The sequence below is a fragment of the Ciconia boyciana genome, chromosome 6, assembly GCF_034638445.1.
Source record: "Ciconia boyciana chromosome 6, ASM3463844v1, whole genome shotgun sequence".
Lineage (NCBI taxonomy): Eukaryota > Metazoa > Chordata > Aves > Ciconiiformes > Ciconiidae > Ciconia > Ciconia boyciana.
In genome coordinates this window covers 59,361,833-59,384,179 of record NC_132939.1, presented here as the reverse complement: position 1 = coordinate 59,384,179, position 22,347 = coordinate 59,361,833, and the positions used below count along the sequence as shown (strand labels likewise).

At 41.1% G+C, this 22,347-nt stretch overlaps 1 protein-coding gene across 1 annotated transcript in view; it reads right to left on the bottom strand.

Annotated features, from left to right (window-relative positions):
- The window catches only part of DYNC1H1 (dynein cytoplasmic 1 heavy chain 1), a 46,995-nt gene extending 24,648 nt beyond the window's left edge, over window positions 1-22,347 (bottom strand). Inside the window, exons 1-34 of the mRNA XM_072865616.1 lie at window positions 22,008-22,347; window positions 19,221-19,308; window positions 17,858-18,031; window positions 17,380-17,635; window positions 16,278-16,464; window positions 15,828-16,099; window positions 15,491-15,718; window positions 13,902-14,978; window positions 13,434-13,613; window positions 12,667-12,816; window positions 12,268-12,414; window positions 11,981-12,121; window positions 11,663-11,839; window positions 11,439-11,549; window positions 11,237-11,356; window positions 10,776-11,015; window positions 10,067-10,222; window positions 9,583-9,696; window positions 8,845-8,955; window positions 8,555-8,764; window positions 8,001-8,147; window positions 7,609-7,775; window positions 6,723-6,896; window positions 5,800-5,965; window positions 5,533-5,721; window positions 5,255-5,449; window positions 4,265-4,547; window positions 3,887-3,987; window positions 2,306-2,465; window positions 1,774-2,017; window positions 1,409-1,592; window positions 712-924; window positions 301-539; window positions 34-190 (exon numbers count right to left, since the gene is read on the bottom strand). Of these exons, the coding sequence (XP_072721717.1) occupies window positions 34-190; window positions 301-539; window positions 712-924; window positions 1,409-1,592; window positions 1,774-2,017; window positions 2,306-2,465; window positions 3,887-3,987; window positions 4,265-4,547; window positions 5,255-5,449; window positions 5,533-5,721; window positions 5,800-5,965; window positions 6,723-6,896; window positions 7,609-7,775; window positions 8,001-8,147; window positions 8,555-8,764; window positions 8,845-8,955; window positions 9,583-9,696; window positions 10,067-10,222; window positions 10,776-11,015; window positions 11,237-11,356; window positions 11,439-11,549; window positions 11,663-11,839; window positions 11,981-12,121; window positions 12,268-12,414; window positions 12,667-12,816; window positions 13,434-13,613; window positions 13,902-14,978; window positions 15,491-15,718; window positions 15,828-16,099; window positions 16,278-16,464; window positions 17,380-17,635; window positions 17,858-18,031; window positions 19,221-19,308; window positions 22,008-22,278 (7,029 nt within the window). The 5' untranslated portion in view covers window positions 22,279-22,347. The remainder of the gene's footprint in view (window positions 1-33; window positions 191-300; window positions 540-711; window positions 925-1,408; window positions 1,593-1,773; window positions 2,018-2,305; window positions 2,466-3,886; window positions 3,988-4,264; window positions 4,548-5,254; window positions 5,450-5,532; window positions 5,722-5,799; window positions 5,966-6,722; window positions 6,897-7,608; window positions 7,776-8,000; window positions 8,148-8,554; window positions 8,765-8,844; window positions 8,956-9,582; window positions 9,697-10,066; window positions 10,223-10,775; window positions 11,016-11,236; window positions 11,357-11,438; window positions 11,550-11,662; window positions 11,840-11,980; window positions 12,122-12,267; window positions 12,415-12,666; window positions 12,817-13,433; window positions 13,614-13,901; window positions 14,979-15,490; window positions 15,719-15,827; window positions 16,100-16,277; window positions 16,465-17,379; window positions 17,636-17,857; window positions 18,032-19,220; window positions 19,309-22,007) is intronic.

Sequence of the window (22,347 nt, the reverse complement as noted above, 5' to 3'; positions counted from 1 at the left end):
CACGTAAACATAATGTAAAAAAAGTAACATTACATTTGGTGGAAGGCTGAGACGTTCTCCATTTGGCAGAGTTAGTAGTTTGTTGTCATCCAAAACAGAGTTCAAGTTCTCAACCCATTCAGGGTCTACATCACCATCAAAGATAATCCACTGACGTTTTTGTAGTTCACCTCTCACGTTGTCTATGATTCTACATTAAAGGAAATATTTATTGCAGTAGAGAACAAAGACTGAGTAAGGCCAGATTATCCATGGCACAAAGGCAGTGGCCATTTTTCATTTGTGCTATTAAAGACTCACTTTCTCAGGACATGTGTAAACAAGCCATCTGTCCATTCTCTGGTGTTTGGATCCAAAGTACCATAGAGGTGATCTTTGCTGATTGCTTTTGGATCTATAATATGAGCAACACCTTCCACACCCTCCAGCCGTTCGAGGGCTTTCAGAAGTACTCTCCAAGCCATGCTCTTTCCACTTCCAGAGGGACCAACCATCATCAATCCATGATTTATCTGTGTAATCTGATACAGCTGAAGAACCTGTGACAGAAGAAATGATGTACCAATTAAGTCTTAACTTCAGTAGTCAATTTAAGCTTCTACGTATTTGTTGCTTAAGACAAGGAAAAAGCTTTCCACCCTTTCATAATAAAAAAGGAAGTTTAGTCTTATACATAAACTTCAGTTCCACATTTTCAGTTTTGTATTTTACCTTTTCAACCCACATGCCACCAACTTCTTCTCCATCACCATAGGTAAGGTACATTTCCTGACACACTTTCTTAAGCTCCTCTCGCAAGGCTGTCATCTCCCCACGATGATACTGTACTCCAGGGAATACATCAGAAAGGAGACTGAACAGCAATGGAATGTCTTCTGCAACCAGTTTTGGTACCATAGTTTCACATACACTTTGGATCAGGATCTGCAGAGAGAGTCATGTTTTGGTTAAGATTTTTTGTTAAGTTCTCTTTACCAAATGTGTCTGACAAAGAATACGTCACTAAAGACTTTATTGATAAAGCACCAGACCAGGGTGGTGTTGGTAAAAACAACCATTGACGGGGTTTTCAACTTTGAAACTACACAATGAATTCCTATTGATTTTCAGTTTATACCACTGTAGTTTCTTATGCCTCTTCACTATGCTTTTGGTATTAACTGCTGAGAACTGAGCAGCAATAAGTGTTATGAATGCACCACCTCATAAGAACAAGTCTTTCACTATGATTCAGGGACTCCTAAGACATGTTTAACTTGGTGCTCCTAAGCTATCAAATTACCACCTTTTGTAACTAACATTACTTTGCTTGCATGGCTTAACACTAAATGGTAAACACTGCAGTGTTATTTGTTTAGTGTGCATCCTGCACTTTATCACAGAAGTAAAGAGCTCACACACACATTACCTCTTGTTCTGGTAAGTTCTCAGCGATCTCTCCCTCATCAACAACTTCACCACGCTCTTCTTTCTCCCGCTTTATCTTCTGAATCCTCTCCCTCTTCACATTACCTGCACTAACCAGCACACTCTTCAGTGCTCTCAAGCCAAAATCATAGTGACTTTGGGAGGACAGCTGTTCATCACAAAGCCTAAGAAGCAAAACAGACAAAATACAACTCGATTCTCAATAGGGACCAAAACAACGCTCAGTAAATGTCATTGTTTACTTGAAATGATTGCTGCAGGACGTGCTTAGTCAGTTGCAAAGAACATTATAGCTTTGAACAATAAGCTCTATTTTTACTGACTGGAGCCAAACTTGTTACTCACTTGAAGAATGGTACTATCTTATTGGCAAGCACTTCAGCTGTACGGAACCCTTGGGAGTACAACATGACCTGGGCAATCAACTGACGGTCTGGTTTTGTCATTGCCAAGCTACGGAACAGCTTCTTCAAATTGTCAGGCAGATTTGATCTGCCTGCATAGCCAGGATTCATGGTGATGAAGATCGCCATGTCAGGGCTCACTTTGACTTGTTTGTTCAGCAGCTCACAAGTAATAGGTGTTGCAGCTGAAAAGAGAGTGCATTTAGTTACACCTGAGTCAGTGATCAATCACCCTGAGAACAGAACTCATACTTTATTCTATTTTAGTTTCCTACAGTAATGGACAGCAGGTCCTCTAGTACTGCAACTCAAATACAAGTTTCTACCAGCTGAAAGTTACTTCAAGTTTTTAAGTTTTGATAGAAAGTGGCTTCATCCTTGGATTGTTTGTGAGAAATGCAACTGAGCAACAGAACAGCATGAAGGATGTTAGAGATGCTGTATGACGCTATTAGGAATTAATAATTACGTACTCTTGTCATAGTTGGGGTTGGAATGCTCTCGTAAGGCTTCCTGGATGCACTGAACTTGCTGTGAAACGGCAGAGAGCATACGCTCCTCCAGTCTGTTGAACTCATCAAAGCAGCCCCATGCACCCACTTGGCAAAGTCCCACAAAGATGCGTCCCATTGCCTGCACATAGAGGGGAAAATTCACTGAAGTTGCATGATCACTCTCGCCTATGCGTAGGCAAAGGGAGCAGAGAAGAGCACTTTATACAATGCATTCAAGGCAGGAAGGAGCTGTATTTATACTTTGTAGTACTGTAAGAGTTATGAAAGGGTTCTAAAAGACTTTCAGATGTTCACTGCTTCATAGAATCACAGAAGATGATCACAGCTTCCTATTACTACATGCTGTACTGCAGTGTACTCAGAAAACAGTCAATGTAAGTCCACTGCATGTTTTGTTTGCTGATACCATTAATGCCAGGTGCAGTCCTAGTCCTTTATTGTAAGGAGGATACTAGAATTACAAAACACTTCAGAAGAGCAAATTGTATGGCCAGAGTATGATAAGGCTTCCACCTAAAGAACAACCTTCAAGGTAGGATTCAGCAAAAGGCAACATGAGGGAATATGATGGAGGTCTAAAAGCTACTGGTTTAGGATGAACAGGAATCAGCTGTTCACTATCTTTTCCACTACAAGAACTAAGGAATCATTAAAAAGACAAAATAAGGTGCTCCTTCATAAAGTGCATAGTAATGCAGTGGAACTCTTTGGTAGAGAAAGCTATAGAAGCAAGTCTGCATGTGGATTTAAGGGGAGAAATGAGTACCTGGAGAAACATTCACTGGAGCATGAACAGAGTAACCCATTCTCAACTTGGGACCTCCTGATCCTCACAACTGTCAGAGGTAGGAAGGGGACTGGGGGCAAGGAGGAAGTTTCACGTATTATCTGTGATCTTACTACTCCCTAGGTACTTACAGTCACCACTACAGGCCAAATGTTGACTAAATGGACCCCTGGTCTGACTGACATACAGCTGTACAGAAAATAAAACCAGATGGGCAACCTGATGGAGTCCATGAACTATTGTCATTCCTTGTCCATGTTTTATGTTGTTTTTTATATATATACACCTGACTGAGGTTTTTATTTTGGGATGTTTGCTCTGTTCCAGTTTACAGTGGCATTTCATCTGGTTCTCAGTTTGGAGATGTCATTAATTTTTAAATATCTGGATAAATTTTCTTAGTTTTGAAGAATCCTTCACATGCTGAGGCAAACTCCACAGTTATGTCACAAAGGATAATTTGGTAATAGTACAGCTATTCTGGCAGTCTCACACTCTCATCTGTTCTCCATTAAACCAGTACTATCAATGCAAACTAACCAGTTTATGTTACTTCCCTAAAGCCAGTCTTAAGCCCCTGCCCAGTACTTCCTCTTCCTTTCCTTCCATTTGCTGGGGGGGAATAGATATCAGCTCAGTTAAGACTTATAGATAATCATCTTGAAAATAAACACTGCTAGCTGTTTCAGAGTTCTGAAGAGATTCATATTGCTTGTTAGCAAAGACAACATTTTTTTAATCAAACAGCTTACCTGGAAGTCAAATGTTTCATCACAGTTGAAAACCAACACAAAGCGGCCAAGCTGATGTCCAAGAGCCTTAACAGATTCCGTTTTACCAGTACCAGCAGGACCTATTTTTGAAGTGGGACAGACATGTTTTAGTTGTTTATCATCTGAGGTACCACTGCCTACTCATGTAATCTGCCAGCATCCTGATTCTGATGGTCCCTGACAAGAGGGTTCAGTGAAACCTAAAACTATTACAACTTTCCCCAAAACAAAGATTGTTTTGCTCTTCAATATCTTCGTTATAAGTGTTCTGCATGTTTACATTAAAGCTATATATTAGAGAGGATAAGAGTTTATATACTTGTCTCAAGTTTTCATCGTACTTCAATACAAACTTACCAAATGGTGATCCTCCAAGTCTTGCCTCTAGGGCTTGTGTCATTGTCAGGTAGCAGCGGTCAGTAAGAGGAGTCTGTACTAGCTTATCCTGAACACCAAGGTACTCAAAGCCATAGTTGAATTTGGCATTTGCCATCTGAATGGAGAGCTGTTGCAACACATCTGTCTGCTTTGGGTCAAAGTAGAACCGCATTTGGCTGAGCCACTCAAAGGATTTGGAGTTGTCAATCTTGCTTTTGATCAGCGATCTTGTAACATCTCTCTGGTGCACCAACTCGGTGATCTGGAGAATGAAGTGAACTCCTTAGACCACAGTAATACAAGCCATTGCTAATAAAGCCAGGAATCCTACAGCTTTTCAGATTAGCATAGTAAATTGCCATCACTTAGAAATCACGACCTACCAACAGTCTCTGCCTTAAAAATCTGTTGCTACAAAGACAAAACTAACAATGTTGACTGCTCTTGTTAAGGACTTCCCTAGCTTTCAGCAAAGCACTCTGGTCTATTTAGTCTGTTAATCCATTACACTACTGAACTAGATGTTTTACTTGCCAGAAACTATGAAGACAAGTACTCCTAAACCAGACCAGATATTTCCCTCTAAAAATCTACAGAAATAACCCAGGATGATTTTAAATTACCACCCCCCCCACTCCTTATCTACAAACAACAGCATATAATAATTACAATAATAAGCAGCTTAATGAGAAATTTTACTTTTGAATGAAGAAATCAGTAACTTCCACATTTGGAAGAGCTAGTCTGAAGATAAATTCAGTGAGCTAGTCTATAACATGCTGTCATGCATTAAGCTGACTAGAGTGAAAAACCACCACCACCTACAGGATTAGGGCTTGATGCAGGTGCTTAAATTGCATGAAACTTTTTCCTAAAGGAAAAATACGTCTTAGACTAATCAATCTTTTCATTAAACTTTAAAAAATCCTCACCTGCAAACCCAGAAGAGGAAAGGAGGTTTTTACTTACCAAGTGCTCCAGCTTCCTTCTGCGAAGAGGTGGCTGCTCCATCAGCACAGAGTCTGCCAGGACATTGAGTGTGACCTCAACATTAGCTAGCACAGACTGGAGAGGACTGTTGTCTCCAACTCCACCCGCACCATTGAGGGCTGACTCGACATTCTCAGACCATGCAATCTGGGCTGACAGGACAACAAGCTGAGCCTGTGTAACAAAAATCCTCATCAGATGGTTTTCCTCACTGACATAAGCGAGCTGCAGTATGCTTAAGCGTTCCATACTGATACCTGATATTTGTCAATCCAAGAGATGTAGACTGCTGGATCAATTGAAGTTGCTTTTCCAAAGATTTCTACTTCAGTAACAGATTCTGCAAGCAGTTTAGCGAGGGTCACTCTCATTTCTTTCTCAACAAGAGTGAGCCACTCATTGATCTTGGGATGTTCTGTGATGGAGACTGGTGTTTTGAACAGCACCTGCAAGAATTAGGTTTAAGTCAGCCCACGTTCACTTATTTTCAGAATTTTATTTAAAAAGAAACAATGCAGCTATACCTCCTCTCCTTCACGTGAGGATATCCCAAGAACCACAGAATTCTCTTCATTGAGAATAATGCTAGAAACACCAGCAAACATCTTCTTGAAGTGTTTCTGCAGCTTAGCAACATTTTTGCTGTTTCCAATGATTTCAAGCAAGTCTTCATCACCAACAAAATAAAACCTAATAATTACATAGAATTAGATCTATATCGGAACTCCAACTATCACTTTTAATGTATTTATGCTTCATAGATGGCCACTATATGGGACTAATTGACCCTCACTTCCCCAACACTGCAAGAGTGCATGAACCATACATTTGCTAGAAGTTATACTTCAGTTCTAAGATTGTCAGTTCATGTGGACTGTACCATACAAAAGTGTATACATGCTCCATACTGTGGATCATTTTCTTTACCTATCCCTCCTTGAAACACCCACAGTAGAGCATGGGATTGAATTAAGTCTATTAGGGAGGGAGAACTCCCACTCAGTACCTCCCTCACCCTTACTCTCTCATGCTAAGTGACAAACTAGTCAAGGACTACAGGTTCAGTCAGAACCAATGACCTAAATACTGGATTGTGACAGTTTAGACACAATCCTTAAATTTAGACACCTTCAATCAAATGCCAGAATTAAGCAGGTCAAAATAGAACCTGTAAGTTTACAGAAATCAGCTGCAATGGTTCCTTAAGCAATATCTGAATCCTACAACCACCCACAGATGAGCAAGTAAGGGAAGTTTTAGTCCCACTTCCTGAGTAGCAGCTATAACTGAATTCTGTATTTAGACAACACAGATTTAAATGGTCATAACATCTTATACATATGCAATACATAAAAACTGGCAGAGGCTTTACGGAACAGTACATTAATTCCTGCACAGAAACATCTAATTACTTTACTTCAAGAGTCAACTAAAGCCAATTTCTTACCGAGGGAAAGAGGACCTCTCCCTCTCCAAATATTCTCCCAGTGCCTTCTGTATCTTCCCAAGCAAGTCTGCCAGTCTCTCTAATGACCTCTGCACACCTTGAATGTTAAGAACATCCATCACAAGTGGAGATTTGGACACCTTTTTCATGAGTGCCAGAAATTCAGTGCTGATGCTGCAAGTAAAATAACACAGTATTAGTGCAAACTCAGTAACCACAAGCCAGCAGAACACCACAGTTATTAGTCTCTAAATGACCACTGCCTCTCTAATTGTTGCGGCTGCCCTAGGGAACACAAGGCTAAAATCTCAAAACAGCTCTTCATCTACCTCAAGTCTACAACAACAAAATCTAACTTTTTTGCAATGTTCAATCTATTAGTTCCACTGCTGAAGGTCTATTTTATTTGCTGAAGAGATGCATAAATCTGATTTTTTGATCTGACTGGAAGTGTGTGGAATGAATAAGGATGACCAGAGCAACTTAAAGCAGAGGAAGAAAATGACGTTTGAAGGGTGAGACTCAAGGCTGCAGCAACAGAAATCAGCCTGCTTGTTGCAGCCACAATGCCAGAAAAATCCTTGATGTAGCTGACTGGAACTAGCAAGAAAAACCATCTGAATCCCAATCATCTTCTAAAAATTGTACATCAGCCTGTTTATTATAAATCTTTTTCTGTCACAGTTGTATACATGCACCTCTTGCCATATTTGTTTGCTTGATGAACTTATGTCTAACAGCAGGGCTGTAATCCAGCTGGACCAGGTAAGAATACAGTTAGTATTTCAACTTAGAGAGTGCTACACTGAAGTCATGAAGTTGCAGGCCTATCCACATGGTGCCCCAAGGGAGGGGCAAGAAAAGAACAAAGCAATTAAAAAGTTACCTCTGGAACCGCTGCGTCTCCACAGGCAGCAAGTGCTTGATGTCTGCACTACCAGTAAAGATACCCTCCAGGTACACCCATCGCCTTTGGACATCTATCCAGACATCGAAGAGTGCCATGATACGGTTCAGCTTATCTTCCCAGCTAAGGGCATCTTCCTCAAACACCTAAAGTTTAAACGCTGCATTAATATTAATTTTAATAGTATTAGGAGTTTGACTGCTAAAAATTATTAGTGGAAACAGTTGTTTGAGAGTTACAAAGTATGCATATGCAATTAATTGTCTGTCAACTTAAATAGTGAATAGAGTCCCTGCTGACAAACATATAAACTAAACAAGAGGGGAAGGCAGAATTAAATGAAGGTTCTTTAGCTTTGTTCTCTATTTTACCTTGTAGTATGGCGATAGCTTCATAGCGGACACACTGTTAATGTGCTCTTTTACTTTGTTGAAAAGGTCATCCCATCCACGAATCAAACGACATTTGTTCTGGTAATTGACCAAGTCCAGTTCGTAAGTGTTCCACACTTCTCTTATCTGAAGAAAAAAATGTTTAAGATATGACATCAATCATTTCTGCTCCAGCATAGTTACAAAGTAGAAATGCATTACAGTAATCATAGATTTTACTTTTTTTACCCAAGGATTCTGGGTTTATGCTCAAGCTTTTGTTAAAAATATTGAGAATGTGATGCAGTTATGTAAAACTTAAACAAGCTGGGGTCTTTGCAGTCATTATCAAGGACTGCTTTTCCCAAATAATGCAAGTTTAATCAGAGGAAGCTTACATAGCTTTAAGCTGTTCCCCAAAGCAGAGTGTTCCATGGAGTCTCAGCACTTGTATCACCAGCTTAGATTGACAAGTTTACTACAAAAGTGTCAGCCATCCAACAGCAAGCCTTTGGTTTGCTATTACGTGCACACATACAAGAGCTGATACTAGCCTGTTTCAAGAACTCTTCCAAAGCCATCTCTCCCTGAGCCACAAGCAGTACATCTTTGACGATTGCTTCATTTCTCTGTAAATCGACATCCCAGATCTGACCCAGGGTCAGTTCTGAGACAACCCAGTTAACGTGAAGCCTTTTCATCAGCTGTTTCCAGTGGCGATCTTTAAGTGCCTCGGATTTCAGTTCAATAACTAACATGTTTATCTACAGAAGACAAGAAAGCGAGTTACATCCTTGAACTTGAACTATAATATACATGCATTTTAGAAATGAATATAACTTACCTTCATGTAGCCCTTCAGAAGTCTCTGAACATACTCATAGGAGGCATACTGTCGCAAGCGGGCAGGGAAGTTTTTCAGTTGGTTCAGCAGTCCATCTAAATTTTGTCGAAGCTGTCAGTAACATAAAAGCAGTGAAATCTTTCTCTGCAAGTGCTGTGCACACAGTTGTACAAGTTTGAAGTCGTCTACGTATTTTTACAGAAACCTCTTGCTAATGAGATATTATTGACAGTACAGGTCTTTTAGTGTTATACATATTTGCATAAGACGTGGTTACTCTATAGCTGGGAATGTAATCTTATCGGTCTGATTAAGATTTATGACATAGTATTGTCACAGGCAGTTTATGGCTTAGTGTTCCTACTGCTCTCTCCCTCTTGAGCATTGAACTAAAACCGATGCTGTTCATCCAACCATATAATGAAGTTTCGCTAATGAGGTCCAACAGCCTATTTAAAAACAGCACAGTTTCTTCTCTATAGATGCAGTCCAATCTCAATTTCAAAGTACTGGAATTGCATAAATCCCCTGCAAAATTACTCAAGTTGTGACAAACCCTGTGAATTTTTTTTAGCTTCGCATGAGAAGAAACATGCTCACAAGACACTGAAAAAGGTACCTAAACACTGAAAACGATCTGGAACGTGACAATTGAGAATGTCTGTCTCAAGAGGTCTAATTCCTAATTTGCATATACTTGCGGTAGTTACATTGTTTATGTATACAGAAGTGAAGTACCTTGCGAGGCTGTACTGAAACCCAGGGTTGTTCTTTCATCTGATCAATCTGTTCCCAGACCTTAGAGAGTTCAGACCAGACGCCTTTGAGATCCTGCAACTCTTCAAGGGCTACCTATAGTAAAGAACGTATCAAACATCAGCAGTTATTCCTAATTTCTTCAAAGTCATTAGTGTGGGGGAGTTAAACAGAATACTTTTAACATGTCAAAAACCTTCAGATAGCTTGCCAAGTCAACAGAACTGCAATAGCAAGTGACCCAGATGAGATTTTTGCATCTCAGGCCACATAACAGCTTCACGAGAATAAGACAGTCAAGGAAGAGATCACAGACGACCTCTAAAGGCTAGAAATGAACAAGTGCAGAGATTGCGTCTTGGCACTAGTACATCGCAGGCTACAAGTCACTCTCTTAAGGAAGAGAGAGATGGAACTGAAACATTTTTATCTGAAACTGACAAGAAGTTGTGTGAGCAGGTTGTACCTGGACACGCTCTTCACTGCCACTGAGCAGTCCTGTATCTGTTAGTTCCAGAGCTTCCTTGGCTTTCGCACACTTCTCACGATCATCCTTCAGCCTACCAAATTTTCCTTCGTAAATGGTAAGAGCTTGAAGAGCCTCTTCTGGACGCAGGTTTCCCTAAAGTTTGCATGGTATACATTAATCCAAAAATCCTACAATCAAGTTGAAGCCAAGTTAAAAGCAAGGACTAAATTCTAAATGTTGTTTTGTCTCATTATTTTTCCATTTCCAGTTTGCTGACAATAAGGCTACATACTAATCAAGAATAAGTCTCATCCCACTTTTACATGCAGTTTTTGGCTTTACTAAATACTACTTTAGGGGGAAGAAAAAAAAAAAGAGGGCAAAAAAGCAGCTTGCTTTTGAATCCTCCTACATGCATGCCTCTGACATATCCCTTGTTTCAGCCAAAGCTTTGTTAGTAACTGAAATTGTCTTACTTTTTGCACCTAAGAGAGGCCTATGTTTTAAGGGTAAATTTCCCTCTGCCATCTGCTCCCACTCCCCCAAAATCAACACACTGGCAAGTTATTACACAACCCTCAAAAAGACTTTTACCATCATCTAAAATGAAAAACTGCAAAAAAGCATAAAAATAAACTGCCTACTTCTTACTGAAAGCAGAGAATCTACCTCATTTGCTGAATCAGTATTAATCATCGCTACTTACTGTTACAGGCTTTGTTTTCTCCCAGTCTGTTAGCAAGTCAGTTGTTCGGCTCTCCACTGCACGATCCTCTTGAACTATCTTCATCTGCAAATTTGCTACTTGTTGTTGAATGGCAGAATCCTTTCTACGCATGATGTCATTAAAGGCACCCCATTCTCCTTCAATGTTGTCAATGTACAGCCAAGAGGATGGAAACTGGAACCTTTGTTTCTCAAGCAAGCGCTGACCATTGCGATAAAGCTACAAGAGACAGTGGTTGTTAAGTTAAAAAGACAAAACTAACTTAAGTCGCAAGGCTAAATACTCAACATATTTTAACAAGCGCTCACTATAGAGTTCACAGGATTCCTCAGGATATGAAGTTCAAGTCTGTTCTCAAGAGAACTTGAGTATCGTGAAGCTGCATCTTAAGAGCTAAGCCTGACATTTCCAGAAGTAAGAATCATTAGCAAGAAACATACCTCAACTTGCTTTTCAAACTGCTTGATTTTACGTTTCAAGGACTGCACGTATGTGATGAATGTCACTGCATCTGATGTGCTGGCGGTGTCCACTGAATGCTGCTCCAGTTCTTGACGGGACTGTTTGGGGCACAAATCAGTGTTTTAGAAGTCTAGAACAGCTGACCTGAAAGTGAAAAACTGGAATTTAGACTTGTCTTACCTTAGAAATTTGTGAATGAAACTCTGTCATATTCTGACCAAGCATTTGGCCAAATTTGCTGAGCACTTCCTTGTGCCAGGAGTCATACTTCAAGTTCACCTTTGATTGTACCTATAATTGAATAAAGTTACATAATAGTAATTTGTTGGCCTTGCTAATTTTCTGCTACACACCCATTCTGAAATTTAATGCATTTATCACAAACAATAATTATAATTTCTTACCTTGCCATAGTCTATGACAACGGGTCCAAATTCCTTTCTGGTTTCTGCATTGTCAAATGTTCCTCTTGCCTTTCTTATCTGAACTAAAAGGGCTTGCCACTTATTCAGGTCTTCTCCAAGACGGTTGTATATGTTTTCAGCCTGCATATCCCACAGACACTGGTACTGCAGCCAAACCTAATCGAAGTATTTCACAAACAACATTCAGAACTTCTCCAGTATATTCCAAAAGAGGTGTGTGTCCCCAACCCCCAGGAAAACTGAGAGAAAAGTCCATGTTAATTTTAGCTATAGCATTACGTGGCATCAGCCTCCTACCTTGACATACTGCTCCACTTCAGTCACAATTCCCATGACAGCAGAGTATGACTCCTCCAGAGCCGCAGGGCCATCAGGCATCCTTGTCAATGCATTACGATAGAATTTCTCTTCCTCAGACAGCTCATAATGCACTCCGACCTAAGAACCATGATTATACACGTGATATATATGAATTTCTAGGGCACTCAGCTTCAGTCCTAGAGCAACACACTAAGATATCAAGCACAATTAATTGCAAAGTGAAAATAATTGCTCAGAGTTAGACACAGCTTCATTACGCTTACCTGATATCTCTGACTTTGAATTCTTGGTAGTGACAGGATTACCATCTTCCAAGAAAACATTTCTTGGTAAAGTTTGTATCTACACTCTTCAATTGGTGGATTCAAATATATCACCTGGTTGGTTATTCTTAGTTCATGTACAATGTTCTGCAGAAACAGTAAACACACTCAGTTTTACTGACAGATACTACTACATGTAGACAAGAATTTTGGACTTCAAGAAGTAGCACACACTTTTGAAAAATCAATCTGCATTTAAATGGGAGGAGGCATGCATTCCTCCAAAACCAGATGCAGAAGAAATATTGATCTCCCATATAAGCCTCAGATATAATTCTTGCATTAAGTAATTAACAATAAGGAAAAAAACAACAAAAAAACCCCACAAAAAACCCTTACTTTGATCTTGGGTTCTCCACCAGGCTTATGGCTCACTTGAGGAGCATCTGTATCCATGTCGACTTCTGCTTTGTCATCTGCTTGTCCAAGAAGAACTTGGGTCCAGGCCCTCAGTCCAGCTTGCAAACGAACACCCAGGATTCTTTCAATCTAAAGAAAATAAGCCACATTGGAGGAAAAAGCTGCATATTCACTGCATAAAGATCCCCGCTATTGATATATTCTGACACCAAGCACACTATGGAGCCTCAAAAAACCAAGTCCTCCTTTACCAAGTCATTAAAGAGGTTTAAGAGTTTTGGTAAATTTTCACCGAGTATCAATTCAAAGCTTCTCCTGTCCTCATGGACTTTAATGGAATTAAACAATTTTAACTGCTCTGAAGTTGGCCTAGTGTCCAATAACCTGAAACTTAACTCAACAGGCAGAACCAAACGATATGAAGGCAATAAGTCTTTGCTACTGGCATAGCAAATTTTCACCACCCTTTATCTACCTCGCTCCCCAGCACCTTCTAGGCAGTCAAGCTGTATCAAACTTTTTTCTGCAAAGGACAAAACTCTGCTTGAATTAATTGATCCCAAAAGTCAACAGCAAAAACCAAACAGGTCTTGCATCTTCTGCATACCAAAAATGCACTGAAATTTTCAGAGAATGGGGAGACAGAATTTTCCCTGGGTGACTATGAGGAGAATAATCAAAAAACATTTTGCACCTGATTAAAATGTTTCCTCTAAAAATATACTACTCCTTGATCTCACACCTACCTCCATATCCAACTTATTGACCCAGATTGGCAAATTTGAATATGAATGAAGATTTAAATCATCCACAGCTTTCTGAACCCTGTTCAAGATTTCAGAGAAAGTCTTGTGATCATACATGCATGTTTCCAACGATCTCACTTCCAGGTCTATTTTCTCTTCAATAATGAGCAGATCATCCACCTACAACGGTTTAGGAAAAATGGGATGTTTAGTTTGACAGGTTAGATAGAGGCAACAGTAATTATGCAGTAACGGTTAGTCACTTCTCTTTACTTGGACGCAGCAAGTCTATCAATTTTAGTACTACTAAGAGATCCATTCAGCTGGCCAATTTGTGCCAAGTCAATCAGCTACTTAACCAAAGAGCTACAGAAGAGGTCATCAGCTATCCAATTCCACTTCTGGTTAACCACACATTACTGAAGTATAAATGCAAAAATTCTGCAGAATTTGAAAGATAAAACAAACCTTTTCCTGGAAACTGAAGACAGTCTCGGCTAAGCGCTGTACATATGGATCAAGTTTGTACGATTCCCACATGAGCGCAATTCCTTCTGCAATCAAAGCTTGCACTTCTTTCTTCAAGCCAGCAACCAGAAGTGAGATAGTATTACGCTCTTCTACTTTCTCACATGTTCGCTCATATGTACGGACACTTTCAATGAGAGAAATAGCAAATGGATAGAGCTGGTTTGCTTGGTGAGCTTTGTTGACAATTCCTAGTGGAACACGGAAACCAAGCCACTTCAAGTTTCGGACTTCTTTTGAAAGTGTAATTATTTCTGGGAGGAAGTTGACTTTCAGTTTCAGGACATTTCCACTTCGACCTCTAACACGAGTGCTTTCAATGGTGAAAATACGACCAGCCACACCAAGATTGCGTTGCTGAACTTTTCTTGCCCAGTCATCAAAAATCTCCTGAGTGTTGAGCTTCATGCGAAAGCTATCTCCATCCTGCTTTAGCTTCTGACCTTCTACATGGTTCTCCCAACCTTTGCCAAGGACATCCTCAACACGCTTCATGTAAGCTGTGAGCTGTCTGTCAATCTGTTTTGCCCAAATTATAGACCCAGACACTGGAGGCAAGTCACGAACATGACTCATTTTGCAAGCTTGACTCTGTGGGTATTGCACTTTAAATTTGTCATGAAGAGACTCGATATCGTCTTTTACACGCTGGATCAATTGCGTTTGATATTCACGAATGGCACCACGAATGTGAGGTCTGACAAACAAGGCATTAAATCGAGAGAAGATTCTGAACATTTCATTGGCATTCTTCGCTGTACCAAGCTGGTCTCTCAAACGGGCAGTTATTCTTGTTTCAACTCTATCAATTCTTTCATCATATCGTTTCATTGCTGCCTCCCAGGCTTCTGTACCTTCTTTGGAAACATCTAACCCATCTACTTCCTTAACATTCTCATAAGCAAGATTGACTTCTTCAATTGCATTAGCATCTGCGGCATCAAAAAGGACTTCTGCTACTTTCATATCCTGTGGTTCAGGTACCTCTCCTTGATTTTGCTGGGCAACAGCAGTTACCTGCATTAGAATCACAGTTTAGTGAGTTGGATGCTTCAAAATTTACCTACCAATAGCTAAACACAGTCTGTTCTAACAAGCATTGCAAAAAACCTACAAATTAGTACCAAATCCTTAAGAAACTTCCAGTCATGTTTCAGATTTAAGTTCCACTAGGAATGAGGCAACATAGTTACTTCACAAACTTCCACTACTGTGCAGCATAATCTCATTTTCCACTGTGGTTTACCCAAGCTCAAGTATTTACACACTTATTAATCTCCTCTATGTTATGTCTGGACTTGCTGTGTCTATTAACATGAGCATGGTCATGTAGTATGCGATGTAAGTCAGAATTAAAGCTAAGACTATTAGCGAGGGTTCAAAACTAGACTGTTTTTGGAAGCAGACAGCGAAACTGAGTATTAGTTTTGTGTTGGTAACTTTTTAAAGTAACAGCGAACACTCTTGAAGTTGAACACTCTTGAAGAAGCTGCACAGATTTTCTGTCTGGTAACAACCAAGAATATTACCTGAGGTCGCAAGACTCTCACAATAACTGCCCTCAGCTGCTCATGCTGACGCCTGAATTTCCTCATTTGATCAAGACGACTTTGGAGCTTCCTATGAGCAGGATTGATACGCCACACCATCTTGAGGTTCTCTTCCCTTTTTCTTTTCACAATATCTCTCAGCAGAACTTGTAGCTTCTCATATTCATCATCCCAGGTTTGGAATACTTCAAAGCATGCAACCATTACCTGAAGAGAGTTTTAGAATAGGAACTTTAGCTCCCAAATGAAATGCTTCCTGAAAGTCACTATTCAATGAAAAAATACAGCCACCAGTATCACAAAAACATGAATGTACCTTTTCAAATTCTTCATAGGCAACATGCATCAGTTTTCTGGTTCCCAACACTTTAAGTAGCTGAGAGCTCAGATCTCTTGAAATAGCCTCCACTAAACGCAATGCCCTTTGGATTGGGTATTTTGTGTTTCTGATTTTTCTCAAATGGGTAAATATTGCAACAAGGGCCTGCCTTATTTTGTCAAGTTCAGTAGCAGACAGCAAGTCATTCAGGGGGAAGTCTTTCATCAGTGGATTATAGTCATTCACAGTTTCCAGAGCCTGTTTTAGACCTAAATGTAACAGAAAAGATTTTGAATATAACATTTCATTTCATTAATCAAATCTGTAGCTTTAACTAGACCAAGGTTACCCTAACCAGCAGTGTTCTTTGTACCACAATGTTCAAGTTTTGTAACAGCTTAAGTTCTGTAGGACATTCGTGAAAAATTTATTGAACAGACATTTTACCTGTGTCTGTATCGAAGCTGACAGTTGCATGAAAACGTTTGCCATGTTTTAGAATATCCAGAGTCAGAAGAACTTCTGGACTTTCACGTTTTTCCTGAATGCGATAGAGAGCCCGTTCCAAATTTAACCAGAAGCTTATCTCCTGTAATGCAGTGCCTGAGGCAGGATCTCGATCTAATTTGGTCACCTTCAAAGTAATAGAAAGAAAGAAAAGGGAGGGAGAAAAGCATTTAACTGATATGCTTCAACTGTAAAAACTTGCTCTGTTACTAAATATAATTGAAACACATAACATCTACTAGGTTTTAATAATCCAACCTCAGACAGTTTTGGCACTCATTCTGTGAGAAGTGTAGGAATTGCAGCGCAACAAGAGTCAAAGTTTAATTCCAGTGGTCCTAAAGTCGGGTTTAGGACCTTAATGGAATATCTTCAGCATAGCCTGAAAAGGTCGCCTGTCTGCTTTCGTGATAAGCGTCTATGTTCTGGTTAATGACAGATGAGCCAGGCAACAAACGTTTCATGCTCTGGAGTAAGAAAAGGCACCACTGTTCCATGAGCAATAAGTGTTTACTGTGCCCATGGAGGAAAAAAGGCCCGAGCAGTATCCGAAATACTATTTCTGAGTGACAGCGGAAGAAAAGCAGAATTCTTTTAAAAAGTAACAGGCAGCAGTACAAGAGATTACAAGATAGAACTGGAGCAACTGTTCTGAAGTGGTTGTGGATGTACCTGGGGAAATAACAAAACAAACCAACAAGACCTGTTTTTCTCAATCTGCTGTAAAGATTTGAAAAATAGTTACAAAATTCACAAGGTTACTGCCAGTTACTTGAGTCTGTTACAAAAGATAAAATAGTCATGCTCTCAGCTACTTGCACAACAATTTAGACTAGACTCTAAATTTAGACAAGGCTTAGTCTCGTCTAGAATTAGACTTAATCTAATTTAGACTAGCGCCTCTGGTGACTCAGAAAACTGGTCTCAGATCTTCAGAGTATCCTGCATGGAGCAGTATTTTACCAGTTAAACTGTGAAGAAGATACACAGTACTACATAGAAGTTCTTATCACAGTCTAGTACTTTATTTCCCCCCCCCTACCTTTTGTATCTCTCTAATCCAGCGGTTGACTCCAGATTGTAGCTGATTGAGGAATAACGGATCCTCAGCCTTCTCACCAAAATCTGTAACCTTTGGTTTTTCTCCACGTTCATAACACTGCTTGGCAACATTAGTAATGGTTGCATGAATTGGCAGACTAATCTCCGGAATTTCAATATTCTGCTGCAGATGCAAGAGGCCCATTTCAAGTTCTGCAATCTTTTTCTCAACTGAAGGAGCCATCTTATCTCCATCCCTGAAAAAGCACAGATGTTCCCATACAAGAAGCCAAAACAGAAACCATACACAACACATTTAAGTTATCTGAACTACTTCCCGAGGGTCAGCAACAGCATCATATGCAACTGTGTGCTTGAACAATTTCACATGACTTGCCCTGAACAGTCACTGTTATTTTTTTCATTAAACACCTACTTTAATTAATTAGCAGAGAAGTGCAGTATTTATACTGAATTACCTGTCTGCTTTGCCAGATTCTCTGATATAGGACTTGAAAAAGGGAGCAACAGCATTGCTAATGAAAGAGTGTAATGTTTCATACGGAGAATCTTCACTGAGAGTGAGCACTCTCAGTTGGGAAGACACTGGTTTGTCGGCATCAATCACTGGTGTACGCTTAATGAACGCCAGGCTGCAGAACAGAGCAGAGAGTTATGAACTAAACATTTGAAACTTAAGTGACAGTTAGAATAGCTTTAATCTGACTGCAAGTTTAGGTCACAGGAGTCAAATGCTAACCTGCATCATCATACTTTACAATCTTTCTTCCAAGAGACTTGAACACAAGTCTTCCAATAAACACATATTTATACTTCAGTGATCAGTGAAACTTAGCTATCAATAAGGACTTTGCAGTATGGGCATGCTGAAGAGGCACACATCTTGCGAAGCTTCACAGTCAAGTATGCATTAAGGTAAGTGACAAATACGTAAGAGTCAAACATAACTGAATGTCCTGGTTTCAGCTGAGATAGAGTTAATTTTCTTTATAGTGGCTGGTAAGGGGCTATGTTTTGGATTTGTGCTGAAAACAGTGTTGATAATACAGAGATGTTTTAGGTGTTGCTGCACTAGTCAAGGACTTTTCAGCTTCCTGTGCTCTGCCAGGTGCAGAAGAAGCTGGGAGGGGACACAGCCAGGATAGTTGATCTAGACTGACCAAAGGGATATTCCATACCATATGACATCATGCTCAGTATATAAAGCTGGGGAAGAAGAAAGGAAGGGGGGGACGTTTGGAGTGATGCCGTTTGTCTTCCCAAGTCACCGTTATGCGTGATGGAGCCCTGCTTTCCTGGAGATGGCTGAACACCTGCCTGCCCATGGGAAGGAGTGAATGAATTCCTTGTTTTGCTTTGCTTGCATGCACGGCTTTTGCTTTCCCTATTAAACTGTCTTTATCTCAACCCACAAGCTTTCTCACTTTTACTCTTCTGATTCTCTCCTCCATCCCACCGGGGGGGGGGAGGGTGAGCGAGTGGCTGTGTGGTGCTTAGTCGCTGGCTGGGGCTAAGCCATGACACCGAAGATTACTGAACCCAAGTTGTGTGTGTATGTTACATTCGCATGTGTGCCAAACTAGTAAGACTTTGTCTTTAACCTCAGAGCTAGAAATCCTAAGTCCATTCCTTTCAGCCTCGTGACACACCCTTGTCTTATCAGAGCCTGCACCCTGAAAAGCTATTGCTCCACCTGAATAAAAACACTGCATGAAGCACTAGGTAAACTGGAGGTAAATTTGCAGGTAAACTAGGTAAATCTGCTTGTGTAGGTTTTTCATTCATAGAGTAGAAACATCAAGATCTATTTTACTAACTCACCTGTTTGATTTTATTCCATAATGAATGTCAGTGCTGATACTGTAGGAAATGAACTCTTTTTCCTCTTCTCCTTCATCTCCCACATCCTCTGCAAAAAATATGCTATGTAAGAAATATTTTATTTCTAAGGCATCTGCCACTCTCTCTCAACCATCTTCTGCTATTACCAGACTATCTTCTAACCTTTCATTTCTACACCAACTTATTATGCAAAATAGCTTAAATTAAATTTAGCTTTGCAATATCCCTCAAATTCAGAGTGGGTTAATTGTTCTTTAACACAACTCTATTTTTAGTTTGTTACAAAAAACCCCGATAAAACATTACAACAAGCAAATTATAACCCACATTCTGCTTGTGAAGCAGAGACACATCTTCTGCAATATAGAATGTGCATTTACTTGTATAGATATGCTACCAGGATAACTACATTTAAGTGAGAACATTAAACAGCTACTTTTTTCTCTTATAGGTTGCTTTGTATTTTCAGACTTTTTCTTTAAAAGTGATTTGGAAAATAAGCCTCTGAACAAAAAATAACTACCAACAAAACAAAAACCCAAGCCATGGGAAGTACTCAGGCATTACCACAGCCCATGTATCACAGATGATGTAATTGCTGGGGATGCAGGCAGTTGTGCTGCAATGCAGTGATTTCGGTGCAGAAGGTTACTCCCTGTTGGGGGACACACTCTGACTGGACACATTACAGTGAACTCTCATCCTGCTCTGATTTCATTTGGCCCTTCCTAGGACGTACAGCCTCAGGGTGTCACATTTGTGATCACGAGCACCAGAAGCCCGGTCACAGAACAACAGTGCACTAGACACTACAGGAACCCGTATGAAAGCTACTGGCAAGCTGTGTAGCTAGCAATACCACATAGCAGTTTTCATTACTCAAAAATATGGCTTCTGATTTATTGTGTTTGTAATCAATAATTTACTTCATACTATCCAGTCCATGCTCAAGTTTCAATAATAATATTGTTTTTAACAGTGTCAGAGAAAACAAGATCTCCATATGTTGCTGGAGGTTCCTAATCTGTTAAGTTTGAAGACTGGTTGTCAATGAGAAAATCCATTCTCCCCAGATAACTGCTATTAAACCAGAAGACATCGATGAAAATACCTTCTGCCCATAGCAAATTAGTATTTAGCTTCTAAAACATGTAATAAGTGTCTCAATTTGGTTTTAACCATACATATATAACAATATTTATGCAACAAGCCTGGATCACCACTATCTTTCATTACTTCCAACCCAAACAGGAAAACCAACATCATGAATCAGACATAAGAGAAATTTAGAAATCATCTGCATAGCCTATTAACATCCAGTGGACTTTCTTTAAATCTTGTTAAACACTGTATCATGAATTCATAAAGACTGTTGTTCTTCCCCCCCCCCTCTAGAAAATTCTACTGTTATCCCTGCTGAAAAAGAAGTCTCAAACTTTGGAAGGGGAAGGAGGAGGATAATCAAAGGAAATAGGCATAAGATAAACAAAGACAGGATATTTTAAGCAACATCTTAAGTTTACAGTGAATAGACAGTGAGTGGAAGAACCTTCTTCATATTTCCCTCAGCATGCAGCAACTGCAAGGCATACATCCAGCATCTTACACTGTGGCTGCTGACATGTTAAATAACACAATATGAAGTATGACTGCATGAAGATCTGATATACATCTATAGGGATTGAACCAACAGCCCACTAGGAGTAGAGATCCAGAATTTTAATAATAAAATTTCGCAAGCTCAGCCTGGCAGGCACGTAGCTATATACGGACTATAGGTCTTGTTTAATAGTAAAAGTCCGTTATTAAGGAAGCCTAGTTATATTTTATTATTGTTCATTAGGCTGGATTCTGTGACAGTAAGTGTCTATTTAGCAACAGATTTGTTGACAAGAAAAAGTCTTTTTGAAATAAACAGAGTCAGCAAAAGAGGCATGTAAATAACAAAGGTGTTTCTCAAGTCAGTGTCAACCTAGCTGTAGTATTTAATGCAGCATTAGATGAGGTTTCCAAGAACCGTTTACAAGCAGCATGGCCACCAGGCTTTCTTTGCTAACTAAACAAAACACTGCAAGGTCTACACCTTGATTTATCAACTTCGGAGTCTCGCTAATTAACCACGAAATAGCACTTTTTACAGGCTGATTCAGGTTTGGTTTTTTTTCTCCAGGGTTTTGGGGTTATTTTTGTTCTGTTTTAGACCGGTTATTCGCCTTGCCAAGAAGCAGGTCACTACCCAGCAGAAAGGGGGCCGCAGTAGGAAGTGCCTGCAGCCTACTGACAAAGCACTTTCGGTGCCTTTCCAAGCAGGACAGGCTACAGCCGCAGCACACAAAGCACCGCGCCCACATTCAGCCCACAGCCGCGCCGTGCATCTGCCCCGAGACCGCTGAGCAGCGTCAGCTCAGGCCCCAGACCCAGAGAACAAAGAATAACGGGGGAGGCCGGGCCAGGCGGAGGCAGCCAGCGCGGGATCCGCCCGCTGATGCAGGCCCTTGCGGCCACAGCCACCGCCCTCGCCTAACACCCAGCCCCGGCTCTCCCACGCCCGAGACGGGCCGCACCCGCAGTGCGGCAGGCCGGCGCCTCCCCGACCGGGGCCGTGCGTGAGGCGGGGAGTCCCCGCAGCCCCCGTGGCGGGCGGGGGAGCGCGGCGGCGGCGCGGCGCGCTCCTCCCACCCCGCGGCAGGGCGGCGGCTCGACACAGGCAGCGGCGGGCGCCGCCGCCATTTTGACAGCGCGGCGGCCGCCCGGCTCCGGCCTCACCTTTGAGGGTGGAGCGCTCCACCAGGACCGTGTGGACCTGCGGGTCGGAGAGGAACTTGCGCATATGCTCCACGGCGCCCTTCTCCTCCAGCGCCGCCTCCAGCACCGCCGGGGCTTCGCCGCCGTCCTCCAGCAGCAGCGGCACCAGCTTGCGCAGGTGCTTCTGTAGCACCGACACGTCGGCGACGTTCTGCACCGCCGAGCCCGACACCTCCATGCCGCCTTCCTCGCCGCCGGGGCCGCCGCCCCCACCGCCGCCGGAGTCGGACATGCCGAGGCAGGGACACCGGCAGGCGCGCCGCGCTCCGCCCGCTCAGCCGCCGCCCCGGGACTGGCCCGC